At 38.8% G+C, this 14064-nt stretch overlaps 1 protein-coding gene across 4 annotated transcripts in view; it reads left to right on the forward strand.

The window, feature by feature from the left end:
- Nucleotides 1-14064, forward strand: part of PCDH15 (protocadherin related 15) — a 388852-nt gene that overhangs the window by 149641 nt on the left and 225147 nt on the right. For all 4 annotated transcript variants that reach the window (XM_075504147.1, XM_075504150.1, XM_075504148.1 and 1 more), the window contains exons 8-9: nucleotides 1743-1851; nucleotides 8607-8719. In XM_075504147.1, the coding sequence (XP_075360262.1) occupies nucleotides 1743-1851; nucleotides 8607-8719 (222 nt within the window). The remainder of the gene's footprint in view (nucleotides 1-1742; nucleotides 1852-8606; nucleotides 8720-14064) is intronic.

A 14064-nucleotide genomic window follows, 5' to 3' on the forward strand; every position in this document is an offset into this window, starting at 1 on the left:
TGTTTTTAACTATAATGTATATTTGTCTGAGACTGCTTCAATTGATCTGTAAATTTTAAAATAGCATTTTAGTCTTGGACAGTTTTACACATTATCTTATCTCTCAGCATGTAACTTTTATGCAGTCCTAAAGCATTTTAAAAATTCAAACATATGTCAAATATATCTTCTTCTCTCTTTCTTTATGCCTATTTTGAGCTCATCTTCCTCATTATACTTTTAAGAATTTAATATTTGAAAGAGTCAAAAATGGAAACAGGCGTGTGACAAAGGGCCTCACCTGCTTGTTGGGAACTGTGGAAAAAGCCATGAGCAGAGAGGCAGAGTGAAGAGGTACCAGTCCCCTGTCGGTAGGCAGATGCTCTGCGCCCAAAGCCAAGAGCTGTGTAACCATGCGTGGCTACAAGCCCTGGCTCATGAGCCTGGAAAAGCCTGGTCGGACCTCAGTAACCTGTAGGAAGTGACTTCTGGGTGGACAAACCGCGGGCAGAATAGCTTGTGTTATTGCAGATGACCATGCGGCTGCGTATCCAAAATTATGGGAGGGGGTATTAACTCTCCCCTCATGCAAACTGCCTTGCATCCATTCCTGTCTTGTTCTCTTCCTCCTGGCTCACCTCTTTTCCCTCTAGGTTTATTGACAGACATCGCTAAAGCTCTTGCAGATTTCTTCCAAATCTCAGCAGGAGGATTTCTAAAGTCTGTGCCAAAAGTTTGCCAAGTGTGGACTTGTCTCATTCCTATTCCTACGCTAAATTTCAAGTTCCCTCTTGCAGAACATGGAGGGTTAGAGCTTTCCAACACAAAGGCTTCCAGGTTTAGTCATACGTGGAAAAAACGCATCTGTTTTTTCATAGGGTTTATTAAACATTTTGGCCACACAAATGAAAGTTTCAAGGGGAGGGAAAAGACTGGTGCACATATGTTCATGGGGTAGCTATGTTTCTAGTTGATTAAGCAGCCAAGGTTACTGAAACTGTTCTTTTAGAGTTGGGAATAGCAGATCTGATGTTATTACTGGGGAGTGTATCAACATAGGAAAACTTTAGAAAATATTCAAAGCAACAGTGAGGGCTAAGTGCTATTAGTAGGTACAGGAATGCTATTAAGTTGGTAGGTAAAAAATTGGGTGTACAAATACTGAACAAGATGAAAGCCTGTGAATGCTTTTTCTGGCTTTCTGTTTCCATGTTCGGCGTGCAAGATCACTTCTGAATAATGGTGTGAATTATTGTAGTGTCCATCCAAACTTTTCAAATGTACCTGTCCTTGAAATGTCTGTACCTTGGCTTGAATTTTTCTTGCAGTATGTATTCGTGTATCACAGCCACTCTAGCTCCTAATGATGCTCAAATTCAGTTTGTTTTTATTTCCTTTTTTAAAGCATTTGTTGTATTTCACTGCTATGATGATGTCTGAAATATCTGATTTAAGGAACTATTTATAGTAGCATAGTCAAGCATTTGCTTGAACATTTGCGAGCTTCCTTTCCTTGAAGATGCTATTATAGTATAAAACGTATCTAAAAGAAGGGAGGTTGCTGTAGAAATATATATGTTGCCCACTTAATTTCTATGTCAAAAGGGACATGTGCTGTAACTATTCTTAAATATGACATTTTTTTTCCACGTGCAATTTCAGCAAATATCTTTTTCAGTGGGATGTTTTTGTGTTAAACCTAAAGATCTGCCTACTGGCTTTCTAATTTTTCTGTTTCAAATCTGTCTGATTTTTCATTTCAGGCACGTGTGAATCCCATCAGTGTCACTCCACCCATACAAGCCATAGATCAGGACCGAAACATCCAGCCTCCTTCTGATCGACCGGGCATCCTCTATTCCATCCTAGTTGGTTGGTGTCTGCTACTCTTGCTATCATTCACGATCAGTCACTTTATTATGACCAGCCAGAGAAAGATTGACTGGGAGAGTAGAAACCTAATAAAAATTCATATTGTGGTTAGTGGGATGTTTGAAATCATTGTTCTACCAATTTACATTTAATTGCAATTTAGAAGGCTATTTCAGATGGTTGCATTATTTATTATTATTTATTCAGATTAGATTCAGAATTGTCTGGTTTAGCAAATGGAGCAACACAGCAAGCAAAAGGAGAGATATTTGTCTTTGCTCATAGCTATGCTGCAATGCATTTTTCATTCACAGGTGGAAAGGTGCAATAAAAGATGCTAAAGAAAGTCACTTAGAGCAGGCTTCCTTCCAAAAGTGTTCTGGCGCAGAGCAACTTTAAAGGGTCTTACTGCATCTACCTTTAAGTTTGCTGCCTGTGAGCTTGCATGCTTTCCCTTATAATTTAGTATTTGTTTAGTTGACTGTGCTGTTTTCTGGCTAGAGAGGAATGCAGTTCTAGAAAGAGTTCAGAGAATGCCCACTTTGCTGGGGGATTTCTTATATTCTGCTGTGGGTTTGTTTTGTTTGTTTGTTTTTTTTTTTTGTTGGGTTGTTGTTGTTGGGGGGTGGTGGTGTTTTTGTTTTTTTTCCACCCTTGCTACTTTCCTGTGTTTGGCATTTGTTTCCAATTGCTTAGCTTGTATGATTTGATAATGGAAAAGGCCTAACGCAGTGGTTTGCAGTTGCAGTCCTCCACCTGCCCTGCTCTTCCCAAAGTACAGAGACTGATGTTGTAGTAATTTCTGTGCCCTGTGACTAGCGTGGGAATTCAGAATCGTGTGTTTTGTGAAATTGCATCTTTTTCATGTTTGCTGTGTTAAACTGCAGCTAAATCCTCTCCGTGGCTTGTCATGGAGAGGTGGAAGTAAAGATTTTAATGAGCAGATTGCGTAGTTTTGTTTGTCATTTAAAAAAAAAAAAAAAAAGATGCTTATGTATATTATAGTTCTGTTGTGAAAGGGGAAAAATAGTAGGTTTGATGTCTGTCATTTTGAGAGCCATCTTAAGAGGGTACAAACGAATTGCTACTGTACCAGGTACCGCTGTACTGAATGTGCAGGTCCTGAGCTTTGTGTGCAAACTGCAGGAGCCTGAACCCGTGCAGTGCCAACAGGCTGGTCTTGAGGCATTTCCAGGGCTCTACTCCCAGGACCATGGCAAGGGACATGGCCGTGACAGACCAGCCTCAGCACGGCAGACCTCAGCATCCTCTAAGAAAAGAAATCAGGTTTTGTTTGGATAGCCATGTGGCAAGCTAGAGTCCTTCAGGCTGTAACTGGATTCAGATCTGGCAAACCAAGGGATGCATTGCTGTCAACTAGTCCTTTTCCAGCAAAACTGTTTTATAAGGAAATTTATAAATACATGTAGAGTAAATATACTAGGTGTTCTTATATTTGAAAATTGACTTGGTTTACTTATAAATTCTTGGCTTATTTGTAAATTCTCCTGTTGACAGTTATGCCCTAATGCAACATTTAGTCCATTTTTTTAATGTTCTTGGCTTAACTTGCAAAATTCTTCAGGAGTGAACTTACTAAAAATTGTGTTTCACTAACCTGTGATATTTTTAATGTTTGAATGACTGTTTTGACCTCAAAGAAATAATTCAGAAAGATGTATTATAGGAATTTGGTTTGCTTTTGGGGATTTTTCAATGGAAAGGCTATCTTCTCCCCCACCCCCATGGTCTTCAAAACAATGTCTTTTTAGATTTTAAGTCTGTCTTCATCTTTCCCAGTATGCAGGGCTATTTATATTTTAGACTTTACCTCAGAAAATATTAAATAGTTTCACAGGAACTAGGCCTTACAGATATTTCTTGTTATATGGATTTTTCCCTTGCTTCAGATCTACGTAGTTCTTCTTTATATCTTTGGATATGTCTTTTTTTTAAACACTGGAAGGTCTGAACTATGCCCGTAGAATGAGAGAATAAGCTACTTGCCGAATATGAGAGTGATTTTGAATTTTATTTAACTGAGTTGTAATTTGGTGGTTCTTTTACCATGCTTTCTTCCTCCCACTGCACACGTATCCAAGTCAAATCCTGGCATATGCTTTGGGCCCTGTGGATGTTATATATGAAGTCTGTGCATCTTTCTCAGTATCTTTAGGATCTACTGTGAAGACGTGTTTCTTTTAATGAAGCCCAGCATCACCACAGTGATAACTCGCTTCTACTTGATGTGGCTTACTAACCTCATCCTTAAGTGCCCATAAAGATCTCTGCCTGTTACGCTTTCAAGCTAAATAGCCTTTCAAGTGTTCAGGTAGATGCCTCAGTGCTGCTTTCACCAAATCTAATGATCTTTCCCATGGAGAGGGTACGAGTGAACCTCTCCAGTTCCAACAACAGGTTCCCCTGCAGTTCATTGAAAAGGAGTTAGACTTACTCCATGAGGGTAATGATAAATACCTGTGGAAGTCTTGTTACACATTCACGTGAGCATAGCAATGATGAAGACAAAAGTAACTTGAGGGTAAGACACTGGAGAAATTAAGAAATATTCCAAGTGTATTACTAGCCCATTATTTTCTGCTTTCGTTCTCATTCTGACCTCTGAGTACAATCCTCTCAAAGGATATATCAAGATGTCTGAATGTTCTTGTTCAAGTAGTTATGGACTGACACTGATAAAATAATAGAAGACTAGGTCTTAAATATTCTTGAGGGTCATCCTAAGATTAGAGAACTAGTTACAGCATAGTATTACTGGGATTGTTGTCTTCTATTTAAAGTATTGGCTAAAGCACATGATGAAAGAACTACCTTTCAAAGTACAGTAAAGTACTTCAGAGAAGAGGATTGAACTGGGGCCATACTGTAATATTTCATTTCTTATAAAATGCTCGATATCTTTACATTTGGAATCGTGATGTTTGGAAATTTTTTTTCATGCACTAAGTTTTCCAATCCTTGACTTTCAGGAATGTTAATATATCTGGGTTATTCCAATAGACACACATATAGTGTCTGGCAAATGCAAGTGTGTAAGCAAGCCTCCTCCCTTTGCATGTAGTGTGTGTGCAATAAAAAGGGGATAGAAGCCAGCTCACTTTCATCTGCATTCTCACCCTATTTTTTTCATAAGTGCTAACTGCATCACAGCCCCGTGCTTACTGCTCAGCCCTGTTTGAAGGTTTTCCCTTAGCTATTTTTAATAGTAATTTTAAGGCTTTCTTTTCTCTGGGGCTGGTTCTTGGAAAAGTCATTTTTTCCTTTAAATCGTTAGCTTCTGTTTTGACCCTGGAACTGTCTCTGTGATTTCTGCTGCCAATTTTGAACAAGTAAGTGTTCTATTTGTTTGATATTTAAATGATGAGCCAAAAACCACCACAACATTTTTGGGGGTTTCTCTCCAGTCCTGTGACCTCCCTGACACATTTGCTTGGCAGGCAACATGTCCCACAAAAGCCCTCCTCTGGCTCCAAGAAAAGCAAACCTAAGAGGCCTCAGTTTTCCGCCACACTGTGGACATTCCCCTCTTCTGTAAGGTCATCAAGGAAGAAGAGATCACGTTCCCTCCTGGGCTGTCATCTTGCTGCTTCTGTTGCCTGGGCCGAAAGAGTGTAACCAGAGGTCTGTTGAGCACTTGGTCCTCATTTTTGGTGCGGATGGTGCAATCTCATCTCCACGTGCTAAAGAACAGAAAAGAAACCACGTACCACCCTTCATGTGCTGTCCTCCTTTCTCAAGGGTGCTTACGGACCTGCTGGTGTGTGCTGGCCCACCACCTTTTGATACGCTAGACCTCTCCAAACGCACAGACCAGATGGATTTCTGGAGGCAGGAGACTCAGGGCTCATCCATAGAGCTTTAGACCTCTCTGCTTTTCCTGGGTTACATATTCTTGCAGGTTGGACTTGTAAGAGACTGGCAGCATAGGGGTGGTGAGAACAGTTCTCTGGCCAGTAGTCCTTGTCTGTAATATGCAGACGACACATTTTGAAGACACATAGTTACAGTTGCAGTAGGAAATTCCTGCTTTCTGGAAGCAGATCAGGCAACAGTGTGGACTGAGGGCTGGTCTGCTCTGTCAAAATACAAATATTTTTGTGTATGCAGAAGCAGATATCTCTGTTCCTAGAAAACTTTACAGTCAGAATTTAAGGTATCCTGGAGTTTGGACTCTTCCTGTGGTAGGCAGTAGCTGAGCAGGCATCATCAGTTAGGATTTGGGCAATCCAGCTCTATTATACTCTAATCTTTACTTTCCTGATCGTGCTCCTTGCTGTCTTTTTCTCTTTTACCTGTTTTTTTCCCTTGGATTCTTTCCTGGCATCCTTACACAACATTAGCTTCATCTTCCCTGCTGTAGATCACTTCATGCCTCTTACAGTTGTCTCCATCCTCCCTTAAGTATTTGTTTTCCTTCAGGGAATGTCTTGTTTTTTACTTTTGCATTTAGTCCTTCATGTCTTGATTTTTTTTTTTTTTTTTTTTAGCTTCAGCATCAGCCCTCGTGATGTGCAGCCTCCTAAGAGTGCAGCAGTCTGTTATCTGCCAAAAGCTTGGAGCTCCTGCTGGATGCCTAGTGCTCTTAAAAAATTAGATCAGTTAATTAGGAGTTGAAGTTAAAAGGGGCAGAAAGGGAGGGAGGACTTGGAGCTAGAAACTCTGCATTTATGTTGGTGATGTAATAGAAAAAATAATCCATAGTGTTTCTTCCTGTTACTGCTGTCTGGGTGTATGGCATACGTGTATACAGAGATAATTGCAGAATATGTACAGTGTGTGTATATATACACACATGCACAATATATATATACACAATATACACACAGTATAGCAAATGGTTGTCATATGATGAGTTGCATATTAAAAGTATTGCACATGAATTTGGACAGTAATCTATCTCCTGGGATAGCTACTGACTTTCTAAAAGCAGTTTCTAATCATTCCACTTGAAAGATGAACAAACAATAGCATCATTTATCAGCAAAGTGGTCTTTTTTGTGTTGAATCTTATGTCCTGTTATACTGTATTGGCACAGCAATATTTATCCTGCTCTCATGGCCGCTTTAAGATGTTGTAACTCATGAGCTCAGAGGACTTACTGGGGCATTTATACCATCAGCCAGGAGTGCTTTCTGTGTCTCAGCTGCTACGCAGGACTACCCCTAGACCTAAAATGACTTGAGATCTTAGGCTTGTAGTCTGTATTTAGGTTTCTTTGGATACTTTTAGTAATACTGATAGGCTGCGAGATGCCAAAGTTCGTGCTATTTCTAAACACTTCGGCTTTCTGAGCCCTGCTCTGTTCAGATTTGTGCTCTCACATTTCCCCAGCTGAGAGTCAGGCTGGCTCAGGGAAAGTTAAACCAAAACAAATTGGGATGAGACACACAGGCTAGAGAAGGCAGATTCAGTTTTCCGCCACACAAATGAGTAGAGAACATCCCTTTGTCTTTTAGAAAAAAAATGGTGTAGCCTCTGTTCCCTGATAGGTGAAAGACTGTTGCTGAAGAGTATCCCATATGCTTATTGCTTTATCCTGCCATGGCAATTAATGATCTACCATTGGTACTTTTTTTGTATACTTTCTTTGAGAATCATGTGGCTCAAAATCACTGTAGCTTAATTCTTACCTCCTCCTGTGTCAGGTTATGCTGCTAGAGCCTTTTGGCTTGAGCACAGTACCACAGGAAAGTTTCTGGGCTGCAGCTGCCTCGCTGGCCAGCCTAGGGGCCAGGCACAGCAAGGTCATGGCTGTCTCCATCCTTTGCATAGCCCTTGCTGGATCTCCATGGGTTTGCAAATCTGTTCAGGCTCTGACTGCTTCTGTTTTAACTGGGTTGGAGAGTATCCTGAAAACTCACAGCCATGAAGACGCTATTTACTCCTGACAATAAATGGAAGCTGTTAGACACAGATGAGGTTTCATCTGGTGCTTTCTTCCTGATAAGAAACTTGTTTTTTTAGAAGGACTTCTAAAATAACTTATCTGTTGGTATTACTTATGTATATATTGTTAATGCATTAAAGAGCTTGCCCATAGGTGCAACAGAGGGCTACAAGAACTAAGGTATTTAAAAATAGGCATTTTAAATTGCAAATGTCAGGGCATCATCTGTGAGCAATAACATGGCTACCATGAACTTAGTGGTAACATCTTTGTCACATCACCTCATTGTGTATTTTCTTTGTTTAAATGTGTGCGCTCAAAAAAGGGTTCATAGTGTTCTCTGCTTTGTGACTAATGTCAGCCTATGTCCAGCAATACTTCAGGGGAAACGTACTTCAAAGCTGGAGAGAGAAAATCTCAGTGGTATGTGTTTAGCAAGTCGGGTTTCAGGAATGTGGTGGATACAAGTGGAAGATGATTTGCAGTAAAAGCTCATTTCTCCATAGGTCCTCTTATCTGATTAGGTTTATACATATCTCCTGGAAGCTGAGAAGCAGAATTTCCACCAGCTGCAGGTGTGTTTGGGCTCCTGTTGTTATCAAGTACTTAGGGATTCCCAGTTGAGAAGAATCTTCATGGTTAGGGAGAGTAAGGAAATAATGATAATATTAAACACATAATGTTAGTAGTATCCTTAAGCTCCATGTACACATGATGCAATATTTTATCCTTATAATAGCAGGATTAGTTTTTGTTCCTTTGATGACTAATGAGTAAAATAAATATATTGTTTAACTAAATCTTTCAGAAACAGCATTTGTTCAAACCTCAATGTCTTTTTTACAGGTACTCCTGAGGATTATCCACAGTATTTCCATATGAATCTCACAACAGCTGTACTCACACTCCTAAAGCCAATTAATAGGGATTTACACCAGAAGTTTGATTTGGTTATTAAGGTAATTTTGGCTGAATTCATATTTTCATATGCTTTTGAAAACTGCTTAGTAACAAAAAGCTCTAGAGAAAATGTGGGGTGGGCTTGCTTGTCTTTCCTGTGTTTTTCTTTTTTACTTTTTAGCCTATCAGGCATCATTTTGCACAATCACGGGGTGGAAGGGTGTGAAGTATTTTTGAAAAGGGAATGAATCATGATAGAGTTCTGACATGTCATGTTATATTGATATTGTATGAACAAACTAAGTACCACTTGTACATTTGCTTTTTACAAACTCAGTTGTCCTGAGACTGCATATTTTATATTTCACGTTTCCTCCAGTTCACAACCAATGCTAGACAATCATATAGATAAAAATAATTGTCTGAGTACTGAACATTGGGAGCAAGGAGAACAAAAAAATCATCTCTGCATCTTGTAGCAATTTTTGCCCCCCCCCTTTTTTTTTTTTGTTGGTTGGTTGGTTTGGTGTTGGTTGGTTGGTTGGCTTGGGGTTGTTCTCCCCCCCACCCTTCAGGGATGATTAAAAAAAAAAAAGGGGGGGGGGGGGGAAGCTCACTCTAGAGCTCTACTACTGAATAAAAAAGAAAGCTTCTGAAACATAACCAGTGCTGATCTCATTCAGCTCCTATTGCTGGGAAAAGACATAAACCACTTCTGTGGGCTTGGTCTTTTCAAATCCTACCATTGATGAGGAGAGTTGGCTTCCCTCCTCTTTTGTACGTACTGCTTTGTCCTTAATTTTACAGTCTGACTCAACAACAGTCTGCAGTTTGTCATAACTGAGCCAAGTGATCAAAACACATATCAGTTAGTTGTGAAGAGTGTGTCTTTACAGAAAATCTCAAAATGTATCTTCACCTGGTTAGTGAGACCTGGTTTTCCCAGTTTAAAGTATTTTCAGTGTTTGCTGCTTTCGTTGTCAATTTGAGGATTAAGAGGAAAAGAATAGGAGGTGGTGATATCAATGTTTAATTGCTAAACTTGTTAAATGTAGTAAGCTATTAATTTTACTTTGAGCAAAATTGTACAAAGCCGTAAGCTTTGCTGCAGGCAAAATTTGCGTGAACGGACTGCAAAAGGCAGTTCAGTAAAGACAGTCTCTAATGAGAATAGAGCAGAATTACATTTGGTTCTTTTGGAGACAGTCTGGAGTTGTCCCTAAAGCTGTTGTCTAATGACACAGAAAATTGTATTGGTTTTGCTGTATTTATTGGTAAGCAGAGGAGCAAATAAAAGAGAAAGGAATTGCTGTAGTCTGTTTTAAAGTAGTAGATCACTTGTGTATTTATCAGTGTATTTCATGGAGAATAAAGAGTGGGCTTTCCAAACTGCAGCGTGTTTTTACACAGGGATGTCATAAAGCTCTTGCAGTTGGTTAGTATTAATCTGTTTATAAATACAAGGGTTGTACTCATACAGTAAGAATTATTTATTTGCCTTTCCTAACCACCTAATTTTTTGGGGGGTGTTAATGCTGGCACTGACAGCAGGCAGTCCTTTTGGCAAGAGCAGCTGCTTCTATACCAGCCTATGAACCTCTTTGAAATCACGTGCCATGGTTTTGCTGGCCCCAGCCTCAATGCTTTTGGCCTGTCATGCAGTCAGACCAAAATGCTTGCCATCATTCCTCAGGGGAAATGAGTAGTATTTTGTTCTTTTTTTTCCTTCAGAGCAGAAGCAAAGCTCAATCTTTCAAGCATTTGGGAGTGGGGGGAGCAATAATATGCACTTCAGCTCTCAAAATAAGGAGGGATGAAGGAACATATACAAATATGATGTGACAGAGCGACCTGGGTCCCCAACTGTGCCTGTGCCTGGCAATGCAAAAGCTGACTGTGGCTAGTACCTGTGTAACTTTTAAGAATTCTTCTTTTTTATACTAACTCTGAACACTTATTAAGCACAGGAGAGTTAGGGACACATTTGCAGGCTCCCTCTGAGCATCTCGGAGAGGGCAGCAGTTTCTCTGGGAAGATGGTAATAAGTTCATTAGTATACAGGTCCTTTCTGTAGCTTCTAAGGAATATAACTGATTGTGGTATGACAGAAGAGGAAATAAAATTGCAGCATATAGAAATTTTGAATAACTTCACACCTTTTTAAATACTTGTGTTAATTTCCTACCTCAGTGGATTGTGTGTGCATCAAAGTACAAAGCTCGTATATGCTTAGAGTGAAATAATTTGTGATTGGATTCTTTTATAATAATTATTTTTGAGCTTACTTCCTGTTGTGGAGTTCTGCTGTCACTGGGACAGATGAAGAAACTTAGGTGGGTTAATATCTAAATAAATATGCTAAGAAGTTACAGGTTAAAGCCCTGTAGTGCTTTTTTTGGTTTCGTTGTTGTCAAAATTCAGCAGCCATATACAGTAGCACAATACATCAATTAAAAAAATAAACTACACCGGTCTGGTACCACATTCTGTATGCCTAAATAGCAAGCTCTGTTGTTAATGGAAATGTTTATAGGCATTATTGAGTTCATATTGCTGTGTTATATGTGCAGTCAAGGGGATAATAAGGAAAATTATCAGTCTGTAAGAATGATAATATGCCACCTGCTAGAATAATAAAAGTTTTAATGCTGTGTTGTTCAGGGACCTTTTGAACTGGTATAATGTCTCAGACTTGTACCAAATCAAATCTTCAGATTCTTGTTTTGCACATTCTCAAGTTTGCATTTCTTGCAGTGTTGAAGTTGTTAAATCTGATTCTATCTTATCTGGAGGGGTGCAATATGTGGTGTTTCCCTTTAAACAGAAAATATGCTATTTTTGCAGGACTCACTAAACTTAATCTTTAAAATATTCCCTCTGATACCAGGAGATCAATGTTTTTTTTTTTTCTGCCTAAATATTATGGAAAACAGTGAAATGGAAAAGGTGGTTATGTCAATACATGAATATTAGAATGCATGAAGTAAGGCGCACAGGAAATCAGTGTGCTCATCTGTGGTATAAAAACTGCATTGCTGATAAGTATTGAATTCTCAAATAGGTTGACAGTGGAAAAAGCTAAAATTCTTAATGAGAAATGCTTTTTCTTATTTCTTAATTTTCTCATATTTCTTAATAAGAAAACCTTAATAAGAAGGTTTTCAGTCTCCCTGCTATCTCCAGAAGATATTTGATGATAAGCAAGGAGGCAAACTTGTTGGCCCACCTAGGGAAGCTCCTGTCACTTCCATTCCCTGCAAAGCCACAGGGGCTTTTACAAAAGAGCATGTATTTTTTTTCGTGTGTCCCATTGAAATTTCCATGTGGCAACTGCAAGGCTGTCACAATAAGCATGTGGATTTAGAGCCTTTAAACTGAAAGGGCTTTCCAGTGTTAATAATACTGTAACTAAAAATATAGTAGAGACCCAAAAGGTGTATGTAAGGCTGTGAACATTGTGAATTGTAAGTGTTCTTTCCCCTTTGCTTACTGTTGCTTCTGTTAAAAGGCTTGTTCTGAGATGCAAAATCACACCCTGTAATACTAATTCCCTTTTTGAAATAAATTACTGCTTTTGGAGTAAGTTGTATTTATGAATACATATGTGTGTCATTTGAAGATTTATGTCCATAAAGGCAGGGACTTGCATGTCTCGTTGGACAGCAGACAATTTGGAGAGAGAACAATCTCCTCTGGAGCAAATGGTCCTGCTTTACTTTACATAAGGTAGTTGATAGAGAAATCAAACCAAAGCTACAGTGAGAGGGAGCACACTTTCAGCAACCTCAAAGGCTAAAAAATAGTTGCATCTTTGATCTGCAGCCTTGCTGAAACATCTCCTGAGATCTCAATAAAATAGTAAACCTTTTAAAACTACATTTCCTTAGCATTGTCGCTACGGTAGCTATCTATCTTCTGGAGGACAGTGATTTGTAACAGGAAGGCCTGTAATCTGTTTAGTCCTCAATAGAGTTAACTTCACCTCTGATACCTCTTTGCTTGTAGAAGGGGGGGATATAGCTGCTTGAAGAAAATGGCAGCAGCTCTGATCACCGTTCTGGAAAAAACATGACCATTACACTGAGACTATGTTCTTGATACTAGCCCTAAAAAGTGTCAGTGAGGTCATTTTTTGTTGTTTGTAGTTTTTTGGTTTGTATATTTTTTAAGCATGTATATGATAAAACAAATAGGAAAATTAATCAAATTGATGCACTTTGATCCTTTCCTATTTGAACTTTGGTTATTATTTATCAATCAGACAAAATCTAATGACAGTTCTATTAAAATCAGTTTGCAAAGTGGATGAACTACTGAAGGCTAGCTGTGCTTACACAGTCAATAAAATATTAATGAATGGAAATGCTACACTACAGAGGAATTTACCACACCTGTAAAAGACCAGATTTTTGATAAAATTACTCATGCTGAGTGGTTAATTTAGTTCACAGGGCCTCGCGTGGCTTTCAGAGTAGTCTGAGGATGAGGAGCTAAGCTACTACAAGGGCTGTCAGTCCTGCTCAGAGAATGTGTATGTGGAGATTTGGGGGAGAAATTGTCACTAGCAAATCATAAAGAGTTTTTGCTTTATAAAATACTTAAAACTATCATGACTTCTTAGATCATTTCAGTATCTTGTAAAGCAAAAAGTGATGCTCCTCTAAATAAACAAACAGCCATGTTCTTTACTATGATTACAGAAATTTTGTCAACTCTGTTAAGACCCAAGGTGGTCCTACTAAAAATATTAATAGTAATACAGAATAAAGGAGGTAGGGAAGGTGTTTTCTTAGCAACTGTTGCATAACCAGTTGATAATATATGCCAGAAGTCAGCTCTGGTTCTCCAACACATCAATATTGCAGTGGGTTGGTATCCAGTAGGTAAGGAAGAGTCAAGAATTTTGTTCATTCAGGATTGCTATAAAACATGTATGAGTTGCAATAGAAAAAAAAGACTGGAAGTATTTTGAGGCTGATGAAGTATAAGTGTACCTTTTCACTTTATGGTTGTATTTCTCTAGTCTACATTATTTACCTAGAACAATCAATACCTCACATTTTCTCCAGTATAAAGAAAATGCATGCATGTCAGATTCAAAATCAGGATAGGAATTTTACTTCTCTTGAAAGAATTGATTTCTCATTTGTAATGGCATGGGGATACTTGTATTAATGACTAAAAATACTTTGAATATTATGACATGAGGTGGAAAAATAGAGGAATGTTTTGTTAATCTCATGTGGACACCTGTGTACTGGGGAAATTAAATTTATAATGTAGTTTTAGAGTAGGTTTTCATACAACCTGTATGGTTACTTCTTAAACCACTGTCTGTTGTATTTGATTGTATTTATGCCATTGGGAACTCCAATTAGATTTTTAAGGGGGGGGGGGGGGGGGG

Source organism: Mycteria americana, chromosome 6 (genome assembly GCF_035582795.1).
Source record: "Mycteria americana isolate JAX WOST 10 ecotype Jacksonville Zoo and Gardens chromosome 6, USCA_MyAme_1.0, whole genome shotgun sequence".
In the NCBI taxonomy this organism is placed as follows: domain Eukaryota; kingdom Metazoa; phylum Chordata; class Aves; order Ciconiiformes; family Ciconiidae; genus Mycteria; species Mycteria americana.